This window comes from Schistocerca cancellata, chromosome 2, assembly GCF_023864275.1.
Source record: "Schistocerca cancellata isolate TAMUIC-IGC-003103 chromosome 2, iqSchCanc2.1, whole genome shotgun sequence".
Lineage (NCBI taxonomy): Eukaryota > Metazoa > Arthropoda > Insecta > Orthoptera > Acrididae > Schistocerca > Schistocerca cancellata.
The window spans coordinates 1,127,569,559-1,127,592,650 of record NC_064627.1 but is presented as its reverse complement, the minus strand read 5'-3'; the positions used below and the strand labels follow the sequence as shown (position 1 = coordinate 1,127,592,650).

At 44.5% G+C, this 23,092-nt stretch overlaps 1 protein-coding gene and 1 pseudogene across 1 annotated transcript in view; both read left to right on the top strand.

Annotated features, from left to right (window-relative positions):
* LOC126161268 (brain-specific angiogenesis inhibitor 1-associated protein 2-like) overlaps nt 1-22,504 on the top strand; it is a 627,170-nt gene extending 604,666 nt beyond the window's left edge. The window contains exon 14 of the mRNA XM_049917007.1: nt 21,419-22,504. Within this exon, the coding sequence (XP_049772964.1) occupies nt 21,419-22,259 (841 nt within the window). The 3' untranslated portion in view covers nt 22,260-22,504. The remainder of the gene's footprint in view (nt 1-21,418) is intronic.
* On the top strand, nt 16,977-17,094 carry LOC126163415 (5S ribosomal RNA; annotated as a pseudogene).
* Nucleotides 22,505-23,092: the final 588 nt, after the last annotated feature.

The following is a 23,092-nucleotide window of genomic DNA, read 5'->3' as shown; positions in this document are numbered from 1 at the left end:
TCCCATGGAGACGATCGTAGAGATGCTGGACGTAGTCCTGTGGAACGGCTTGCCATGCCATTTCCACCTGGCGCCTCAGTTGGACCAGCGTTCCTGCTGGACGTGCAGACCGCGTGAGACGACGCTTCATCCAGTCCCAAACATGCTCAATGGGGGACAGATCCGGAGATCTTTCTGGCCAGGGTAGTTGACTTACACCTTCTAGAGCACGTTGGGTGGCACGGGATACATGCGGACGTGCATTGTCCTGTTGGAACAGCAAGTTCCCTTGCCGGTCTAGGAATGGTAGAACGATGGGTTCGATGACGGTTTGGATGTACCGTGCACTATTCAGTGTCCCCTCGACGATCACCAGTGGTGTACGGCCAGTGTAGGAGATCGCTCCCCACACCATGATGCCGGGTGTTGGCCCTGTGTGCCTCGGTCGTATGCAGTCCTGATTGTGGCGCTCACCTGCACGGCGCCAAACACGCATACGACCATCATTGGCACCAAGGCAGAAGCGACTCTCATCGCTGAAGACGACACGTCTCCATTCGTCCCTCCATTCACGCCTGTCGTGACACCACTGGAGGCGGGCTGCACGATGTTGGGGCGTGAGCGGAAGACGGCCTAACGGCGTGCGGGACCGTAGCCCAGCTTCATGGAGACGGTTGCGAATGGTCCTCGCCGATACCCCAGGAGCAACAGTGTCCCTAATTTGCTGGGAAGTGGCGGTGCGGTCCCCTACGGCACTGCGTAGGATCCTACGGTCTTGGCGTGCATCAGTGCGTCGCTGCGGTCCGGTCCCAGGTCGACGGCCACGTGCACCTTCCGCCGACCACTGGCGACAACATCGATGTACTGTGGAGACCTCACGCCCCACGTGTTGAGCAATTCGGCGGTACGTCCACCCGGCCTCCCGCATGCCCACTATACGCCCTCGCTCAAAGTCCGTCAACTGCACATACGGTTCACGTCCACGCTGTCGCGGCATGCTACCAGTGTTAAAGACTGCGATGGAGCTCCGTATGCCACGGCAAACTGGCTGACACTGACGGCGGCGGTGCACAAATGCTGCGCAGCTAGCTCCATTCGACGGCCAACACCGCGGTTCCTGGTGTGTCCGCTGTGCCGTGCGTGTGATCATTGCTTGTACAGCCCTCTCGCAGTGTCCGGAGCAAGTATGGTGGGTCTGACATACCGGTGTCAATGTGTTCTTTTTTCTATTTCCAGGAGTGTATTAAGGTAGCAATGGTCATAATATCTCCACTCATACCCCTAACACCCTGTATAACAAATTATTGTCATGTATAGAAAAGAAATGGAAACCATAGAGTCTGTGTACGAAACACCATCATTTTTGTGGTAACAGAAATAGAAAGTCCATGGTAAGGTCGTTCTTATATTTTCGTCGTCTGAATTCCAGTAGTTGCTGAGAGTGCGAGGAATCAGTCTGGACCAATATGACACTGCTGGTTGTTTATCAGTTGTGTTCTCTGACATTAATGGTGATCTCATACAAGTCGGTACAGTTATGGATTACACGACATTCCGTTTAGCCATTAAGTAAAAATACACTCTGACATTATACTGTTCTAACAGCTTTGCGGTTCTTTTCAGTGGGGCTCATAAGCCGATAGTTTTTATATAGTGCTGGGGCTCATGAATGGGTATGTTAACCTCGAATGGCTCACAATCCGCTGCACCACCTTTGCTTTCTAATTCTCAAAGAACGTTTCCAGAAGAGCAGTTTTGGAAGGTAAGAAACTAACTGAATTATGCAATGCAAGCCAGTCCGTATGCATGTGGAAGACTGCGTTTAGCATGAGTGTGTAGTCAACGGAGAGAGAGTTTTCCTACGTCACTGTCAGGACCTAAAACGTGCAGCACGTCAGAACTTTCTACAGTCTTCATGTACTTCCTGGAGTTCTCCTCGTTAAATTCATGTTATTAGCGGCGTTACAGGCGATCAAAGGAAGCAAAAATATAGGCGTCACGCTTTCACGCGAGGCGATAAGAAACATCCGTTACTGCTCTCGTCGCCTGTTAGCGAGTGAAACTGTCTACTCACGGCTACTAACGAACCGTGTGTTAGTTTTCGCCACAGAACAAGCCGCCAACAGAATAAGTTAATGTACAGGGCTATTACAAATGATTGAAGCGATTTCATAAATTCACTGTAGCTCCATTCATTGACATATGGTCACGACACACTGCAGATACGTAGAAAAACTCATAAAGTTTTGTTCGGCTGAAGCCGCACTTCAGGTTTCTGCCGCCAGAGCCCTCGAGAGCGCAGGGAGACAAAATGGCGACAGGAGCCGAGAAAGCGTATGTCGTGCTTGAAATGCACTCACATCAGTCAGTCATAACAGTGCAACGACACTTCAGGACGAAGTTCAACAAAGATCCACCAACTGCTAACTCCATTAGGCGATGGTATGCGCAGTTTAAAGCTTCTGGATGCCTCTGTAAGGGGAAATCAACAGGTCGGCCTGCAGTGAGCGAAGAAACGGTTGGACGCGTGCGGGCAAGTTTCACGCGTAGCCCGCGGAAGTCGACGAATAAAGCAAGCAGGGAGCTAAACGTACCACAGCCGACGGTTTGGAAAATCTTACGGAAAAGGCTAAAGCAGAAGCCTTACCGTTTACAATTGCTACAAGCCCTGACACCCGATGACAAAGTCAAACGCTTTGAATTTTCGGGGCGGTTGCAGTAGCTCATGGAAGAGGATGCGTTCAGTGCGAAACTTGTTTTCAGTGACGAAGCAACATTTTTTCTTAATGGTGAAGTGAACAGACACAATGTGCGAATGTGGGCGGTAGAGAATCCTCACGCATTCGTGCAGCAAATTCGCAATTCACCAAAAGTTAACGTGTTTTGTGCAATCTCACGGTTTAAAGTTTACGGCCCGTTTTTCTTCTACGAAAAAAACGTTACAGGACACGTGTATCTGGACATGCTGGAAAATTGGTTCATGCCACAACTGGAGACCGACAGCGCCGACTTCATCTTTCGACAGGATGGTGCTCCACCGCACTTCCACCATGATGTTCGGCATTTCTTAAACAGGAGATTGGAAAACCGATGGATCGGTCGTGGTGGAGATCATGATCAGCAATTCATGTCATGGCCTCCACGCTCTCCCGACTTAACCCCATGCGATTTCTTTCTGTGGGGTTATGTGAAAGATTCAGTGATTAAACCTCCTCTACCAAGAAACGTGCCAGAACTGCGAGCTCGCATCAACGATGCTTTCGAACTCATTGATGGGGACATGCTGCGCCGAGTGTGGGAGGAACTTGATTATCGGCTTGATGTCTGCCGAATCACTAAAGGGGCACATATCGAACATTTGTGAATGCCTAAAAAAACTTTTTGAGTTTTTGTATGTGTGTGCAGAGCATTGTGAAAATATCTCAAATAATAACGTTATTGTAGAGCTGTGAAATCGCTTCAATCATTTGTAATAACCCTGTACATATTACCTCCAGCCATCATTAACGGGCGTTGGGATCAGCCAACTTGTTCCGCCTGTCTTGTTGTGTTTGGATGACGCGTATTTCTGAACGACGTATCGTGAGCGGCGAGAGTAATCTAATAACGGAGTACTGGCAAGCGTGACTACTGAGGACCGTCGTAGAGTGAAGCGCAGAGAGTGTACGTCAGCCACGTTTTACGTCAGCAGTGACCATTTTGTATCTTAACATTTCTTATGTATTTGTTCGTTTACTTTATTTCTATTTTATTACTGTGGAAGAAGGGTAGACTATTTGAGAACTGGCCCACTGCAGAATTCGTTTCTCGTCAACCAAAACACAGGGAGCTGGGTGTGAACACAGGGTTTCTTAGGTTGAAGTAATTGCAGTTCCAGCATTTGCCTTACAATCATGGAACGCATCTCGAAAAACATGATAGATGCCAAAAATGTAGTTATTTCTAATTTTTTCTCATGAACAGTAGGTATGTACATAAAGAAAAGATTAATGTCCATGGCTAGCAAAATATGTGCAGTGTTCCTTCACACACTAGAGCAAAGTGGGCTGTTGTAGGCGTTAGTTGCTAAAGACAAAAACTCTAAATACAAATACATTGGCTGTCGAAAGTCTTTTTTCAACTACGCGAGAAATTTAGTAAGCGCTCTTTGAAGTAGTGAAAACTAGAGATGGAAATGACACTAAGTGTATACAGAGAAAGATACTTTTAAAGTGGCAGCAGTATATTAATTAGATGTACGACATATATCAGGAAACTTGGAGTAAGTAATTGGGCTCTTAACAGAAAGTATGATAAGTGACCACTATGTTTACTAATCTTCGGGCGTTACTAAAACAATTACCATGTCTGAGTAACAACTAAAAGGATCTCATGAAAGCTACTTACACTCCAATTTAAACTAACGAGTGTTAAAGAAAGATTTCTCCACATTTTCATCCTAACTGTAACTTCTAAATCACGCTAGACAATAGGAAATCTGTTCTCAACACAGCTTCCAACGATAATAAACACGAATTGAACGTAAGTAAACTCGAATTGTAGCCCAAACAAACGGAACGGATTCATGTGATCATATCAATATGGCAACCATACTCTGCTATGAAATACAATTTAAATATAAATCAGGATGACTCGTCAGCTCTACGAATCATAATAGTTACTGCACAGAAGATTACGCGAGATACAGCAGCTTCAGCAGAGAAACATAACAGTGCTATGGGAAGCTAATAATTAAATAAAAGAAATAAATGAAAAGTTCTTAATGGCCGTTACAAAGCTTCCATTTTAATGAAAGCCTCATACTAATGTGTTATTAACCTTTAGCTATAATGGTTGTCAACGCGAATGGAATAACAAATCATTATCAATTACGTACGCTGTACCAAAGAATGTATACGTATAAATGACGTAAGTTATTACTGCCAAAAAACATCGAACCGGCGAGACTTATTCTCCTGTTAGCTTGAAAATCATTGCAGTTTTAATTAAACACCTCTGTCTATGAAAGCAATATAAATGGTTTCTTTCAAAAAAATGGCTCTGAGCACTATGGGACTTAACATCTGTGGTCATCAGTCCCCTATAACTTAGAACTACTTAAACCTAACTAACCTAAGGACATCACACACATCCATGCCCGAGGCAGGATTCGAACTTGCGACCGTAGCAGTCTCGCTGTTCCGGACTGAGCGCCTAGAACCGCGAGACCACCGCGGCCGGCTGCTTTCAATCAACCAGTAGCTGAGTATCTAGAGCCCACTACACCTTGATCTTGATTTTGACATAGATACAAGTGGCCCCGTCTGGTAACTTTGGTAACTGGAAACCGATTATTTACAAAGCTACTTTTGCCTTGTAACTTCTGAGTATGACAAATCCAGTGCACATGCCTTTTTCCGTACTCATTTCCGAACCTGAAAAAAATTCATTCCCAATCTGACTCTGAAATACCTGAGTTTTTTATGACACTGCTATACATAATCTGCTTTTCAAAGGCACGTCGTACTAACGGCACTAGTTTAAACTTCGTCACTTTCTTCAACACAGAAGTAAGACTAACTGCACGAAACCGACACACTGGGTCTAGGGATAGACTTTGTATGCTTCCTGTGCGATAGTCGTAGTTCATGCTGGTGATCACAGCAAATTCATTTCCGCTACATTTATCAGCCAAAACATTCTGACTCCTGCCCGCCACGACAATGAGTACCTCCTGGTGGCGTTTTGGGCATGTGACGCTGTAAGGTCCATCTCACATGGAGTAAGATTCACTGTTGGCTTAATCCCGTCTTACGCGAGTGACTTTTTGGTTAAAAATTGACTGCTCGAAGTTCGTGCACTTATCGTGCCCCGTGTAAATCAGCAACCGGGGACAATGCGAGTATGTCTATGGTGTCAACGATATATAGATTGTGCCGAATGTGAAGTTGTAAATTTCCGAGTATGCTCCACGCTGCGCACATGCAAAAGCAGGGGTCTGTGGAGGCATATGTTGAAAACCTATTCTGGCCGAGCTCACTCCTGTTACAAAACTGGATTTTGTGTTTCCTTGTCTTCATAATCTTCATTGTGTCATCCGCTTTGTTTTCATGACACACTGAAAAGTTACAAGGTCCTGTTATTCTCTCCTATTAGTGTTCTCCTACAAGAGAGACAAAATAACTAAGAGCAAATGGGCATTCCCGTTTTACAGAGAAAAAGTCTACACTATTCATAAATAAGAACGTAAGTAGGTAAACGTGTTCCAATAAACACTATTTTAACAGCAAAAAAGTCAGAATTATTTGACGAGAGAAAAAATTTTCGATGTTATTTCGCATTTACGAAAAAAAAAATACAAAGGACAAAGCAAAAAGGAGCTATTTATTGTCTTTTAAATATTGTATGATGAGTTTTCAAATACATATTTCCTCGAAAGAATGAATGTTGATGTTCCTAAATTTGTGATGATAGTTTTGGTATTCTTTCAATTACCAGGACTGTAAGGAAATTATCAGATGACCTTTGAGAAGAACCACCATTACTAATTCTGCTTACGACATTAATAAACTCTATTGTCATTGCTTGTTCCTACATTTTGTACTATATATACACTTTTTTTGTAAAAAAGTGTAGTCCCTCATAACCTCACTTTCACCGTTCAGATGCCAACTGCGAGCACACAGGTCTCACAAAACCGACAATATTATGCAGATGTGCAAACGAAAAAGACCACTCCAAACAGACGAAAATCAGCACAGGAATAAATCGCCAGGGGCGCTGCAGCAGATTCACTTGTCTCGAGTAGTTGACTGAGACAAGCAAGTCGATCCCTTAAAAGGGACTTTACTTGCAGGCTCGCCCGGTGGTTCTCCAGGCAAGAGGTTGCTCCCCTACAGGGAACTCTGCATGTTTTCGGTGATAATGCTGTTGCTGTTTTAATTGTACGGTTCTATGAATGCTAACTGCGCTGACTTGTCAGAAGTCCTGTTCCTGTCTGACGTCGCAGAATGGAAGGTCGCGTATCTGGAGAACGCTGATTAACCGGCTAAGCAAACTAAGGGTGTCAAACAACTGCCAGCTGCTCTGAAACCTTTCTCAAAAGATTTTAAACAAATCAATTCTATCGCATCACTTACTCATTTGCCGGCGTTATGATGAACTGCGTATTATTAACGGTCAAAGTGACTGTGCAAAATTAAAAATTAAGTAATCCACCGCTGGAAATTCGAATATCTTGCAATGGCTGCTTTGAGTTTGTATTTGGTGTGTGTTAGTTCAAACATTCCTGAGTACGAAATGTAGCTACCATACCGAATTATTCCTTAAATTTGGGAGGAGATCTACATCGATCTCCATACTCGAGAAAATGATTGCATGTACCCATTGCATGTACCACAATCAGTTCCGCTCCCATGCGAAAACCATAAAGCCGGAATGACATAAATTGTTTGAGATATTGAAATGACATTTTGGCAAATGATAGCTCACAGGAAGGAAGTATTTTGCCGTACACTTAATATATGAGACATTTTTATGTATTGCGATATACAATTAACTACAAATTTTTTCGATGGAATAAAGTCATTTTTTTTATAATTCAGTGATAGGTGGTAGAACTATAATTGCCGCGAGGTTTGCAACAACATAAGTGAAGTCTTTGCAAAAACAGACATAATGTCTTATGGGATAACAGCAATCAGTGATTTTGTAATGTTACTTAAAATCCGTCTTGATTGAAATTTTTTTTTTAATTCATATGACCGGTTTCGGTTCATTCAGAACCTTCTTCAGATCTGTAAAAATAATGATACTAATTTACTATTTCACGGAAGCAAATCTTTTTCCATCCTATCTAATCAACATCAAATGTACCAGAACGTACCTGATATTTCAGTTACAGGAGTAACCCGTCCAAATCCAGCAACTTTCACATGCTACGTCACATAAAATTGGTTGGCAGAGTGCACGTCATTTATATTAATTATAACACTATTACCGACCTTGACATATACATATTTTAATTAAGTATTTTTAATATAAAAAAAGATCTACTGAATACAGTATGTACAAATGGAATGTAACAAATGTACCAGACGCCACCTGTCGGTAATAGTGTTGTAATTAATATAAATGACGTGCACTCTGCCAACCAATTTTATGTGACGTAGCATGTGAAAGTTGCTGGATTTGGACGGGTTACTCCCGTAACTGATATATCAGGTGCGTTCTGGTACATTTGATGTTGATTAGATAGGATGAAAAAAGATTTGCTTCCGTGAAATAGTAAATTAGTATCATTATTTTTACAGATCTGAAGATGGTTCCGAATGAACCAAAACCGGTCATATGAATAAAAAAAAAAATTTGAAATCAAGACGGATTTTAAGAAACATAAGTGAAGACGTTACGTGGTTATTTTTATACCAAGAATGGGCTTCTTCACAAACTATCTAACTTTCTTGTCCTCAGCTGCCAGTTTAAAGATACACTGTTTCACTATTCCGTCTCAATTTCAACTGCATTAGAATGTTAGTGAGATAAATCCTTTGAAACTCTGCTATGTTCGGCGAAAGAAGCAAATTATAACATGGCAGCATGAGGAGATGTTACGCAAACTCATGACGACGTCCTCTGAAGAAAAGGAAAGGGAAGGTAAGACGTTTAGGGAAAACAAATCGCCACATTTGTCGAAATTTCGGTTGTCGGTGCTAACAGACAAGCAACAGTGCTTGAAATAACCGCAGACATCAATGTGGGACGGACGATGAACGTATCCGTTAAGGCAGTGCTACGAAATTTGGCGTTAATGTGCTACGACATCAGACGACCGACGCGAGTGCCCTTGATAACAGCACGACATCGCCTCTCCAGGGTTCGTAACCACATCTGCTGGACCGTAGACGACTGGAAGACCGTGGTGTGGTCACATGAGTCCAGGTTTCAGTTGGTAAGAGCTGATGGTTGGGCCCGAGTGTGACGCAGACTCCATGAATCCACGGATCAAGAGGGCACTGTGCAGACTGGTGGTGGCCTCTTAAAGGCGTGTATTGTCTTCACATGGAATGGGCTGAGTCCTCTGATCCAACTGAATCGATCATCGTCAGGACATGGTTTCGTTCGGCTAATTGGAGACCACACGCAGCCGTTCACGAACTTCATATTTACAAATCGCTACGAAATCTTTATGGATGACATAACTCTCAATGACGCCGGGCTACAGTTGTTCGCGATTGGCTGGGAGAACATTCCGCACAATTGGAGAGAATGATCTGGCCACGCAGATGGCGCGACATGAATCTCATCGGACATCTATGGGACATAACCGAGAGGTCCGTTCGTGCACAAAATCATGCACCGGAAACACTTTCGCACTTGTGGACGGATACAGTGGGAACATGGCTCAATATTTCTGTGGGGTATTTCCAACGATAAGTCACGTTGGGTTGGTGTATCTGGCCGCGCAAAAGGAGGTCCGACACAACATTGGGAGGTATCTCATAACGTTTGTCACCTCAGCGTAATAATTTCTCCTGTTTTCAACAATAACCACAAAGCATTTGGTCCACAGACTTCTGGTTTCTGTCAGCAATGACCATCTTCTTATCTGCAACACATCAAGCGAAACCAGTAGACAGATTACATCTTAAAACACGAAAATGTGCCATAAAAAATTATTACTTTCTTTGATGTGGAAATGTGCGCTTAAAACTTTACGAGACTTACTTGTTTCATAAAATGTCCTAATCTAATAAAGCCATAGAGGCAACGTCTACAAATATACACAAAATCAACTTGCACCGTCGCACATATTTAATAGCCCGCAGTCACAGTCAGACTTCCAGTGGCGACATCTAAAGAGCTTACGGTGCAAACACATGTTTTGGCTACTGTACTGCGTTTGTTATGAACAGTAATACTGTTGACAATATGACTCAGTCGGCATTGTGTCCTAGTTTACACCATATTTTAAGTATGAGCGACGATGCTAAGCGTATTTTGTGTATATTCTGTGACGATGGTTTTATTATAATCGGACGTGTTATCAAAATGTATGCCTCTTCATGTTTTCAAGCGCATGTTCCCACAATTTTTCGATTTGGCATATTTTATTGTTTTAAGGTGTGATCTGTTTAATAGTTGTATTTCTTTCCCATGTTTTGCTGCACATGTGGAGATAGTCACTGGTGACCCGAAACCGGTAGTCTAAGAACTGTGTTAATCCGCTACATTGTCGAAGCTTGTGGAAGCATACAAGTGGAGCACAGATGAATAGGAAATCATTCTAGCGACGATATGGACTGAAAATCGAATAGTCCACAGATTTTGTCAAAGAGTAGATTGTTATGGCCAACGCCTAGCAATGAACATCTCAGAAATGCTGTTTGCGTGCTACTAGTGAGCAGGAAAGTGGTTGAGTGACCGTGAAACTATGAGTGGGTGACAAGTTGTTGGATGTCCATGCTTCATCACGGGATATACACTCCTGGAAATTGAAATAAGAACACCGTGAATTCATTGTCCCAGGAAGGGGAAACTTTATTGACACATTCCTGGGGTCAGATACATCACATGATCACACTGACAGAACCACAGGCACATAGACACAGGCAACAGAGCATGCACAATGTCGGCACTAGTACAGTGTATATCCACCTTTCGCAGCAATGCAGGCTGCTATTCTCCCATGGAGACGATCGTAGACATGCTGGATGTAGTCCTGTGGAACGGCTTGCCATGCCATTTCCACCTGGCGCCTCAGTTGGACCAGCGTTTGTGCTGGACGCGCAGACCGCGTGAGAAGACGCTTCATCCAGTCCCAAACATGCTCAATGGGGGACAGATCCGGAGATCTTGCTGGCCAGGGTAGTTGACTTACACCTTCTAGATCACGTTGGGTGGCACGGGATACATGCGGACGTGCATTGTCCTGTTGGAACAGCAAGTTCCCTTGCCGGTCTAGGAATGGTAGAACGATGGGTTCGATGACGGTTTGGATGTACCGTGCACTATTCAGTGTCCCCTCGACGATCACCAGTGGTGTACGGCCAGTGTAGGAGATCGCTCCCCACACCATGATGCCGGGTGTTGGCCCTGTGTGCCTCGGTCGTATGCAGTCCTGATTGTGGCGCTCACCTGCACGGCGCCAAACACGCATACGACCATCATTGGCACCAAGGCAGAAGCGACTCTCATCGCTGAAGACGACACGTCTCCATTCGTCCCTCCATTCACGCCTATCGCGACACCACTGGAGGCGGGCTGCACGATGTTGGGGCGTGAGCGGAAGATGGCCTAACGGTGTGCGGGACCGTAGCCCAGCTTCATGGAGACGGTTGCGAATGGTCCTCGCCGATACCCCAGGAGCAACAGTGTCCCTGATTTGCTGGGAAGTGGCGGTGCGGTCCCCTACGGCACTGCGTAGGATCCTACGGTCTTGGCGTGCATCCGTGCGTCGCTGCGGTCCGGTCCCAGGTCGACGGGCACGTGCACCTTCCGCCGACCACTGGCGACAACATCGACGTACTGTGGAGACCTCACGCCCCACGTGTTGAGCAATTCGGCAGTACGTCCACCCGGCCTCCCGCATGCCCACTATACGCCCTCGCTCAAAGTCCGTCAACTGCACATACGGTTCACGTCCACGCTGTCGCGGCATGCTACCAGTGTTAAAGACTGCGATGGAGCTCCGTATGCCACGGCAAACTGGCTGACACTGACAGCGGCGGTGCACAAATGCTGCGCAGCTAGCGCCATTCGACGGCCAACACCGCGGTTCCTGGTGTGTCCGCTGTGCCGTGCGTGTGATCATTGCTTGTACAGCCCTCTCGCAGTGTCCGGAGCAAGTATGGTGGGTGTGACACACGGGTGTCAATGTGTTCCTTTTTCCATTTCCAGGAGTGTATTTCTTTCCCATGTTTTGCTGCAGATGTGGAGATAGGCATTGGTGACCGAAACCGGTATAAGAACTGTGTTAATCCGTTACCTTGTCGAAGCTTGTGGAAGCATACAAGTGGAGCACAGATGAATGGGAAATCATTCTAGCGACGATATGGACTGAAAATCGAATAGTCCACAGATATTGTCAAAGAGTAGATTGTTATGTCCAACGCCTAGGAATGAACATCTCAGAAATGCTGTTTGCGTGCTACTAGTGAGCAGGAAAGTGAAACTGTGAGTGGGTGACAAGTTGTTGGATGTCCATGCTTCGTCACGGGATATGTAATTCAGGAGCTTGCCTGCTCTATAAAATAAAAGGATAGCTGGCGATATGTGAATAGAGCTGACGACGGAGTACAACGGGCGTGCATGACCAAGAGTTACGCAGCAAACCGTTCAGCACACGTTGTTAAACACGGTTCTCCACAGCAGGCAACATTCAGAAGTTCGAATGTCGCCTCCACGACATTGTCAATTACAGTTGGAAAAGAATTATTGAGACTGAACCGTGGATGTAAGTAAACGTGCCATATCGTCCGATGAATCACATTTCTTGTTAGACAAGGTCGATGGTTGTGTTAGATGTGTCATTATCCAGGGAAAACGCTGCTCCAAACAAGCATCGCGCAATGGATGGAGGTTGGTGGGGCAGTATTTTGTTATGGAGGACATTCATCTGGGCTTCCATAAGACCTGTGGTAATAACCGAAGACATCATGATAGCAATGGTCTACCTGAACCATTGCAGACCACATGCATTCCTCTCAGACGCCGATGACAGCTTACAGTTAGATAAATGGCATTGTTACAATGCCAGAATACTTCTATGGTGGTTTGAAGAGCATTATATCGAACTCACGTTCATGTCTTGGCCACAAATTTCGCCTCATCTGAGCCTTATGGAACATATTTAGGACGCTACGGTAAGCCAGCTTTACTTCCATAAATTACCGCGAATTGCATCCCATGTGCGTAAGTGTGCGATGCTACGTCTGGAAACCTACAAAAGACTTGTCGAATACATTCCATGCAGAACCGCTGCTGGACTGAATTCCAAACGTAGACCAATAAGCTGTTACACAGGTAGTCATAATGTTTTGACCCATCAGTGTATGTCACACTGTTTGTGAATTTTCCTTGGTTTTCTTATTTTCGATTAAGAGAAATGATTAACAGGAACTGTTTACAGACACTAATAGATAGTACTTTAGGCATTTTATACACAGTCATTCAGCAGTCGATTTTCCCTCGCGCCATTCTTGAATGACACAATCGTACTCTTCTGCCACTTCAATTTATATCAGATATTAAAAAAATTACTGTTTTTCGGATAATGTTTTCTTGCCTCTGCCAGCCTTCATTTCATACCCATTACCTCTGCTGTCAATAGTTTCTTTGCTGCTCAAGTAACAAACCATGTGTACTACTTTTTGCGTTTCATACACTATTTTAATCGCATCATACCCTGACATAATTCAATGACATTCTATTACCCGTGTTTTACTTTCATTGAAGTTCAAAGCTGGTTTTAAGCCACTTTCCATTTCGTTTAACTGATCTTCCGTTTACTGTTTCTCATAGAATTACAATGCCATCAGCGAACGTTAAAATTTTTATTTCTGCTTCCTGACCTTTCAATCCTATTTCCAATTCCCTGCGTTATTTACTGCTTGAATTGTGTACAGGTTAAGTAACATGAGAGATACTATAACGCTGTTTCTTCTCCGTTTGCTACTCTTCCATTCATAATTTCGCTCTGGTTTCTGTACAAGTTGTAGATAACATTCCGCACCCTGTATTTCGCCACTAATGGCTTCATAAATCCCTTTAGTGTATTCCATTCAACATTGTGAAAAGCATTTTTTAAAATTTCCACGAGGGGTATAAATGTGTGTTATTGTTTTTTCAACCTATCTGCTAAATGACATTGTGCTGATAAGTCTAGCATCACGTATTGCTACATTTGTTGTGAACCCAAAATGACATTTCTCCAGTCGTTTGATTGTGGTGTAAATGGTACGTGTTAGTGGTTTTTGCCAGTTTATACTGATACTGAGAACATAAAAATGTGGAAAGGGTATCAAAACTTATCTGATGCATAAATGTGTAAAAGTGAAATGGAAATGAACAAGAGGTTGGTTTATCTAAACAATGTTCTCGAAAAGAGGAACTAATGAAATGCCGATTGCTTTGGGCCCGTGTTCGTAACTACTGCAGTCTCACACGTTTACTTACAACAGAGGATAGTGAGCGTTGATTACCTCACTATATTTCAGGAAAACAATAACACACTTTGAGGGACGATAGATCACATATAAATCATCTTTTCTTAGTAAAAAATCACTTTCAGTTCACCATTTTTTTAATGTTAAGTGCTAGAGATTTTTATAACAATCCGATAATGTATAACAACTGTTATACACAAATTAAAGTTCGCTACAGATGTGTTGAAGTAAATTTATAATGAATGATACGTATGTGTTGGGCCTCATTTCATGCTTGCTGTCTTCGTAACTGTGACCGTTCAATTCTGTTTTTTTATTATTAATATTTATAGTTCTGGAATGGATTATTAATTTGAGCAATCAGTTCAACATTGCTATCAACTAAAGTAATTTACACAACGAATTAGACGTACATCTATAGAAGAAAAAGTCAAGGGCGCTGTCCTCTGAAGTCATCTTATCTTACAGAATTTGGCGGTCATTGCTGCTATTGGCTAAATCTTGGTCCGAATCAGGACGCTGATTCAATACCTCATCTTGTTAATTTACTATAAAATGACTTTAATGAAATTGAAATATGGACATAGTTGCTTTTATTCGTTCTCAGAAACTTGGGTTAAGGAGTATTCGTTTCGTGACAAATAATGACGCTATGTGTGTGACTTATCGTTCGTCAGTGTTTGACGTGATGACATTAAACACTCGGCTATTTGTTCATATTGATTTTTCAGTCTTGTGCAGTACGCAGGCTAGGAGCACACTTGAGATATTCTCTTATACGTTGTAGTATGTGAGCAGCTAATTTGTGCTAATACTTTTACTAACTGCATGGGTTGATACAGGAAGCACGTGTTGCAGATGTCATAGTGCGGCTTGCTGCCTTTATTGAGGTAATGAATTACAGCTCTCACATTCAGTCTTTTTTTTACTAAATAATAGAAATAAATACTAACTGCTAATGTAGAGGACTAACTTTCTGACAAAAATTCAGAGGTAATAGACTTCTTTCAGTGGCATCCACAATTCTGGCATACTTAGCAGTATTTATTTATTTATTCTTAATAACAAATAACTGCAGCAGAAAGTAAATACTTTCCAATTTGGACACAACTTTACTGACGGGTCCCACACTTGGAAATACATTAACAGGTCGACTGCCGACTGTTCATCCACGGCGGTGTTAACTAATATCCCCACAAACTGCGACATAGTCGCGAATGGAACAGAGATCCATAAAACGTAGATTAAATTTCTTTTACTTCCGTATATGCTCAAAAATTTGTTAGATCCTTAGACTACCGTTTTCGCTCAGCCGTGACCATCTTCAGATCTGTTTTAAACTAGTCCTAATATTATAGAGTCATAGTGGTATCGTATCAGCTTAGAATCGTCGCATCATAATATTAGGACAGGCTTTGAAAATAGTCATTGCTAACCGAAACCGATGGACTAAGGACCTAATAATTTTATGATCGTAGAAGCACTCCTTCTTCAGGCCACGAGTGGCCTACCGGTACCATCCGACCGCCGTGTCATCCTCGGTGGAGGATGCGGGTAGGAGGGGCGTGGGGTCAGCACACCGCTCTCCCGGTCGCTATGATGGTATTCTTGACCGAAGCCGCTACTATTCGGCCGAGTAGCTCCTCAATTGGCATCACGACGCTGAGTGCACCCCGAAAAATGGCAACAGCGCATGGCGGCCTGGATGGTCACCCATCCAAGTGCCGACCATGCCCGACAGCGCTTAATGTCGGTGGTCTCATGGGAACCGGTGTATCCACCGCGGCAAGGCCGTTGCTTTATCATCATAGACGAAAAAAAAATCCGTTTATGATCGTAGACGGAAATGAAAAAAAAAAACTATTCTGAGGCTGCAACCTGTCTCCACTGTTGTTCATATTATTTATGGATCATATGTTGAAAACAATAGACTGGCTGGGTGAGATTAAGATATGTGAACACAAAACAAGCAGTCTTGCATATGCGGATGACTTAGTTGTGATGGCAGATTCGATTGAAAGTTTGCAAAGTAATATTTCAGAGCTAGATCAGAAATGTAATGACTATGGTATGAAGATTAGCATCTCCAAAACGAAAGTAATGTCAGTGGGAAAGAAATAGAAACGAATTGAGTGCCAAATAGGAGGAACAAAGTTAGAACAGGTGGACGGTTTCTAGTACTTAGGATGCATATTCTCACAGGATGGCAACATACTGAAAGAACTGGAAGCGAGGTGTAGCAAAGCTAATGCAGTGAGCGCTCAGCTATGATCTACTCTCTTCTGCAAGAAGGAAGTCAGTACCAAGACTAAGTTATCTGTGCACCGTTCAATCTTTCGACCAACTTTGTTGTATGAGAGCGAAAGCTGGGTGGATTCAGGTTACCTTATCAACAAGGTTGACGTTACGGATATGAAAGTAGCTAGGATGATTTCAGGTACTAGTAGATGGGAACAATGGCAGGAGGGTGTCCACAATGAGGAAATCAAAGAAAAACTGGGAATGAACTCTATAGATGTAGCAGTCAGGGCGAACAGGCTTAGATGGTGGGGTCATGTTACACGCAAGGGAGAAGCAAGGTTACCCATGAGACTCATGGATTCAGCAGTAGAGGGTAGGAGGAGTCGGGGCAGACCGAGGAGAAGGTACCTGGTTTCGGTTAAGAATGATTTTGAAGTAATAGGTTTAACATCAGAAGAGGCACCAATGTTAGCACTGAATACGGGATAATGGAGGAACTGTATAAGGGGGGCTATGCTCCAGACTGAACGCTGAAAGGCATAATCAGTCTTAAATGATGATGATGATGATGATGATGATGATGACTAATACCTCTGCTTTATCTTGTGAGGTGCGGACGGCCTTACCGCAATGATAACACCGGTTCCCGTCAGATCATCGAAGTTAAGCGGTGTCGGACTGGGCTAGAACTTCGATGGGTGACCATGCGGGCTGCCAATCGCTGTTGGCAAGCGGGGTGCACTCAGACCTTGGGAAGCAAAACTGAGGAGGTACTTGATTGAGAAGTAGCGGCTCCGGTCTCGGACATTGACATACGGCCGGAAGAGCGGTGTGCTGACCACATGACCCTCCACATCCGCATTAGTGACGACTATGGGCTGAGGATGACACGGCGGCCCATTGGTACCGTTGAGCCTCCTTGGCCTGTTCGGGCGGAGTTATCTTGTGAGGCATTTTTTCTTCCTTGTAAAAAAGTGGAAGCAACGCTGTTTTAAAACTTTTTACACAATAACTTGATGAAGGCTGCTTATGAACTCTACAAGCTGTAACAGGCTTAAGAGTGCATTCTTTCGTGTCTCAGCTCCAAAAACCACCGTATGAGTCGTAAAAATCTCTTAAACAGATGTCATTTTTTTAAGTACTTGATTATCTCTCCAGCAAATAACTTCGTTCTGTATTCGTTGTGCTATTCTATTTTGAGTTGTCATAGGGAGGCGACTTCCTGTGCCCAGCGTCATGTTTGATGCGTGATTATGTAACCGTACTTGCTGGAGCGAATCGAGTTGTCAGTTCTGTTGTGTCGAAGTTTTTTAATGCCACCTCTCCCACCCCCCTACCAAAATGTAGCCTACTGCTTAATACATTGCTTTAGCACAGCGGCGGTCAACCTTTCATTCCTACCGCCCACTCCTCGGTTCTCAGTATTTTCTAAACGCCCACCGGTTTCATAGCAGTGGTGATTTCCAACGAAGAACAGTAATTTTACTTTATAAAATTTATAAATTACAGTTGTCACACACTTCACATGAAAATTTTATGGAAACTTAATGAAAATATTTTTTAAAATCCCTCACGGCCACCGTGAAAGCTGCAACGCCCAGTGATGAACGGAGGGACCAGAATGACTACCACTACTTCAGTATAATTTCCAGTTAAAACAAAATCGTCATTTGAAAAGCATTTAACGAAAAATTAAAGAAGTATTTTATCATACAGTTGTTTTAAGAACTGAAATATCAAGAAACTCCTCCAACTTTGAGTATTTTACGCTGTATAAAATCGAAATAAGTACGCAGCAAAATAAGTATTTCTCTCACGACTACGATTTTTGAAACAGCGTTGCAAAATATGGCTGTGCGAACGTCTATATTTGGTGAGTGCTGTTTCTTTCCGCCGTTTCAACAAACGTTCAGGAAGTCAGTACTTCTGTTATTCCCTTTTTTGGGTCTCTCCCTTTCTGTCTCGCTTTGCTCGATTTCTTCTGGTTTGCCGGTTTTACTTGTGGACTCAAGAACCGTGTCGGATTCGTTGTTGGCAGCAGATGCTGTCATCCTCTGGATGGATGGAAAACTTCATGCAGACAGTCATACTGCGAGCCCAACCACCTGCGCAGAGCCTCAGGAAGGCACCAGAACAATACCCCGTGATAAAGATGGCTTGTCATTTTCTAGAGGTCCTTGCCCTCCGTCCACAGGCCCTGGCGGCCCACCGGTACCGACCGACCGCCATGTCGTTTTCTGCTGATGGCACCATTGAATACAATATGGAGAGCTGCGGCGTCAACACGCCGCTTTCCTGCTGGACGTTGTCGGTTTTGCGGGAACTGCTGCCGCTACTATTCGATCAAGTAAACTGGCTTCATGACGTGGAGTGCATATCCAACCTCGGAAAAGCCCCCGACAATACCGAGAATGGAGATCGGTTCTTCCACATGGCGCTCAACCTCGTTGATCACCTAGCTGAAAACGCGGGCTCTTAGTTTCCATACCACTTTATTATCCCACAATCAGTCGTGGAGTTTGGAAATTGATATACGAGTTGAATCCGAATCTCACCGACAAAATTTCGCGAACTTTTCAGGGATATTTTCCAAGCATTTTGGTATAAGGCACACACGATTCATTTCTTGTCAACATTTATCCTCTTTTTAGCATTGCACTGCCTCTCTCTCTTTTGTCATCTCCTCCTCCTCCTCCTCGTTCTTCTCCCCCTCCTCCTCCTTCCTCTGCCCATTTCCTCATCTCTACTTTCTGTCGTCCATCTCATCCTTCTCTCTACTTTTCTTTTAAGTCATCGGTCTTCTGACTGGTTTGATACGGCCCGCCACGAATTCCTCTCCTGTGCTAACCTCTTCATCTCAGAGTAGCATTTCCAACATGCGCTCTCAACTATTTACTGAATTTATTCCAGTCTCTGTCTTCTTCTACAGTTTTTGCCCCCTGCAGCTCCGTCTAGTACCATGGAAGTCTTTTCCTGAAGTCCTAACAGATGTGGTATCATTCTGCCCCTACTCCTTGTCAGTGTTTTTCAACATATTCCTTCCCTCTCCAATGCTGCAGATAACCACTTTATTCTTTATCTTATCAGCTCACCTAATTTTCAACAGTCGTCTGTAGAACAGCATTTCAAATGCATCCATTTTCTTCTGTTTCGATTTTCCCCACAGTCCATGTTTCTCTCTCTTGTGCCAGTGGGAGTGGCCGAGCGGTTCTAGGCGCTACAGTCTGGAACCGCGCGACCGCTACGGTCGCAGGTTCGAATCCTGCCTCGGGCATGGATGTGTGTGATGTCCTTAGGTCAGTTAGGTTTAAGTAGTTCTAAGTTCTAGGGGCCTGATGACGTCAGAAGTGAAGTCCCATAGTGCTCAGAGCCATTTGAAGCATTTCTCTCTCCTGTGCCTGTGTCATGGTTTTCACCCACACTCGCATCCCAATTAGAGGGGTTATTCCCCGCGAATAACGGGTGTGTATATCAAGATTGGCTGAAAACAAACCAGCACTCTAGTAGCTGATGTCAAACATACATACACACACACACACACACACACACACACACACACACACACACACACAAACACACGCGCATTTTATACAGGGTGAGTCACCTAACGTTACCGCTGGATATATTTCGTAAACCACATCAAATACTGACGAATCGATTCCACAGACCGAACGTGAGGAGAGGGGCTAGTGTAATTGGTTAATACAAACCATAAAAAAATGCACGGAAGTATGTTTTTTAACACAAACCTACGTTTTTTAAATGGAACCCCGTTAGTTTTGTTAGCACATCTGAACATATAAACAAATACGTAATCAGTGCCGTTTGTTGCATTGTAAAATGTTAATTACATCCGGAGATATTGTAACCTAAAGTTGACGCTTGAGTACCACTCCTCCGCTGTTCGATCGTGTGTATTGGAGAGCACCGAATTACGTAGGGATCCAAAGGGAACGGTGATGGACCTTAGGTACAGAAGAGACTGGAACAGCACATTACGTCCACATGCTAACACCTCTTTATTGGTGTTTTTCACTGACGTACATGTACATTACCATGAGGTCTGAGGTACACGTACACACGTGGTTTCCGTTTTCAATTACGGAGTGGAATAGAGTGTGTCCCGACATGTCAGGCCAATAGATGTCCAATGTGGTGGCCATCATTTGCTGCACACAATTGCAATCTCTGGCGTAAAGAATGTCGTACACGCCGCAGTACATCTGGTGTAATGTCGCCGCAGGCTGTCACAATACGTTGTTTCATATCCTCTGGGGTTGTAGGCACATCACGGTACACATTCTCCTTTAACGTGCCCCATAGAAAGAAGTCCAGAGGTGTAAGATCAGGAGAACGGGCTGGCCGATTTATGCGTCCTCCACGTCCTATGAAACGCCCGTCGAACGTGTACCTCACACCCTCATGGTAATGTACATGTGTGTCAGTGAGAAAGATCAACAAAAGGTGTTAACATGTGGACGTAATGGGCTGTTCCAGTCTCTTCTGTACCTAAGGTCCATCACCGTTCCCTTTGGATCCCTACGTAATTCGGAGCTCTCCGATACACACGATCGAACAGCGGAGGAGTGGTACTCAAGCGTCAACTTTAGGTTACAATATCTCCGGATGTAATTAACATTTTACAATGAAACACACGGCACTGATTACGTATTTGTTTATATGTTCAGGTGTGCTAACAAAACTAATGGGGTTTCATTTACAAAACGTAGGTTTGTTTTACAAAACATACTTCCGAGCATTTTTTTATGGTTTGTATTAACCTATAACACTAGCCCTTCTCCTCACGTTCGGTCTGTGGAATCGATTCGTCAGTATTTGATGTGGTTCACGAAATGTATCCAGCGGTAATGTTAGGTGACTCACCCTGTAATATTTGAAGATTCCCAGCTGGATAGTAGTAATGACTAATCACGCCTCCCCCAACCCAAGTCTGCTGCTGTATGCCTCATCCGCACACGTGTTTAACGTGGCTGCCTGTCTGTAGGCATGATTCAAGAAAGCCATATTTTTAACGAGAAGTTTACTGTTTGCAGCGAAAAGACGGTGACTGCAGTGAACGCCCCAGTGTGTTCTACTCTGCCCGCCAAGCAGCGCGGTAGTGGTGGACGTGGCTGGTCTACCACTACCAACGGCACACACGCCCAGCAAGCGGCCACCAACGGCCCCACCAACGGCGGTGGCGGCAGCGGCGGCAGGAAGCCGACCACGGAACCCCGTCGTCGCGAGTACACCAACGGCCTGGTCAACGGCACCTCCGCGGGGGGATCCCCCGGGGCGTCGGCCACCACGCCGCACCTGCCCCACCTGTCGACCACGCTGGGCAGGGACTCCCCCCCGCGCAAGCCCAGCTACCCGGTGAAGCGCACCAAGTCGCTGTGGAAGTTCCGCCGTTCCGAACAGCCGGGCGACATCCTGGAAGGCATGTCGCTCTGGAGGCACCGCTCCCTGGTCGACGTGCCGGCCGCGCTGGACGCCGAGGCCAAGAGGGAGAACGGCCACCAGGAGCAGCACAAGAAGCAGCAGAAGGCGGAGGCCGAGGAGCGGCCCGCGGTGGCCGTGCAGACGGAGGACGAGGACCTCGACTCGATGGCGCCCTCCGAGGTGGACGAGGAGGAGGACAGCGAGTCGTGCATCGTGGTCGAGGACCACCGCCGCCCCCCGCCCCAGCAGCCGGCGCCGGTGCCCCGCCAGCTGAGAGGCCAACAGCAACAGCAGCTGCAGCAACAGCTGCAGCAGCAACAGCAGCTACAGCAGCAACAGCAGCTGCACAGCCAGCAGCCGCACAAGAGAATGAGCGGTGCGTCACAAGGCAGCGCCGGCATGACGCTGCCCTGGTACAAGCTCTGGGGCATGGACGTCGCAGCCGTCAAATAGGCCAGAGAGCGGTTCGCACGCCCTAGTTTCACAAGTAGAAATTCCTGCTACTGGTGACATCGTCTTTCCCATACACTCCAGATTACGCTTTCCAGCTGTCACTGCATACCGGCTGGTGAAGTATCACTGCTCTCAGATGTGATATGGATCCTTTTACATCTGAGTTGTTTTGAGTGAATGACTTTGTCTCGAGAACATTTTGCCAACATCAGATCCATACCTTTCATGTAATTCACGTATCCGGCGCTGCCTGTAATGAGCATCTGCTTGAGATATGATTTGTTGAGATATTTTTTCACCGTGTGTACTGCATACCTGCTGCTGGAGTATCACTGCTCTCAGACTGCTCTCAGATGTGAAGTTGGATACTTTTACATCTGAGTTGTTTTGAGAGAATGACTTTGTCTCGAGAACATTTTGCCAACATCAGATCCATACCTTTCATATAATTCACGTATCCGGCGCTGCCTGTAATGAGCATCTGCTTGAGATACGAAATACTGAGATATTTCTTCACCATGTGTACAGAGAAGAAGCCTGTTTACCAGCTATTAGATTAATCGATTTCTGATTGTCATCTCTACTTCCGTTCAAGGAGTAACCAAGTAGAAAAGTGATAAAGCACATATGTAGAACGAAATGTAGATTCGTTAACAAGTATAACCCATTATTACTTACAGATAATGATAGAATGTATCGAGAGAAATTTTTAAGATTGTATTACGTCTTTATATGGTGCTATATTTGAACCTTTATTGTTGTTGAAGATATAAATGTTTTACTTATCGGTCATATCTATTTTGTTGATAGGGTCTTTAACATCCTTCTTTTCA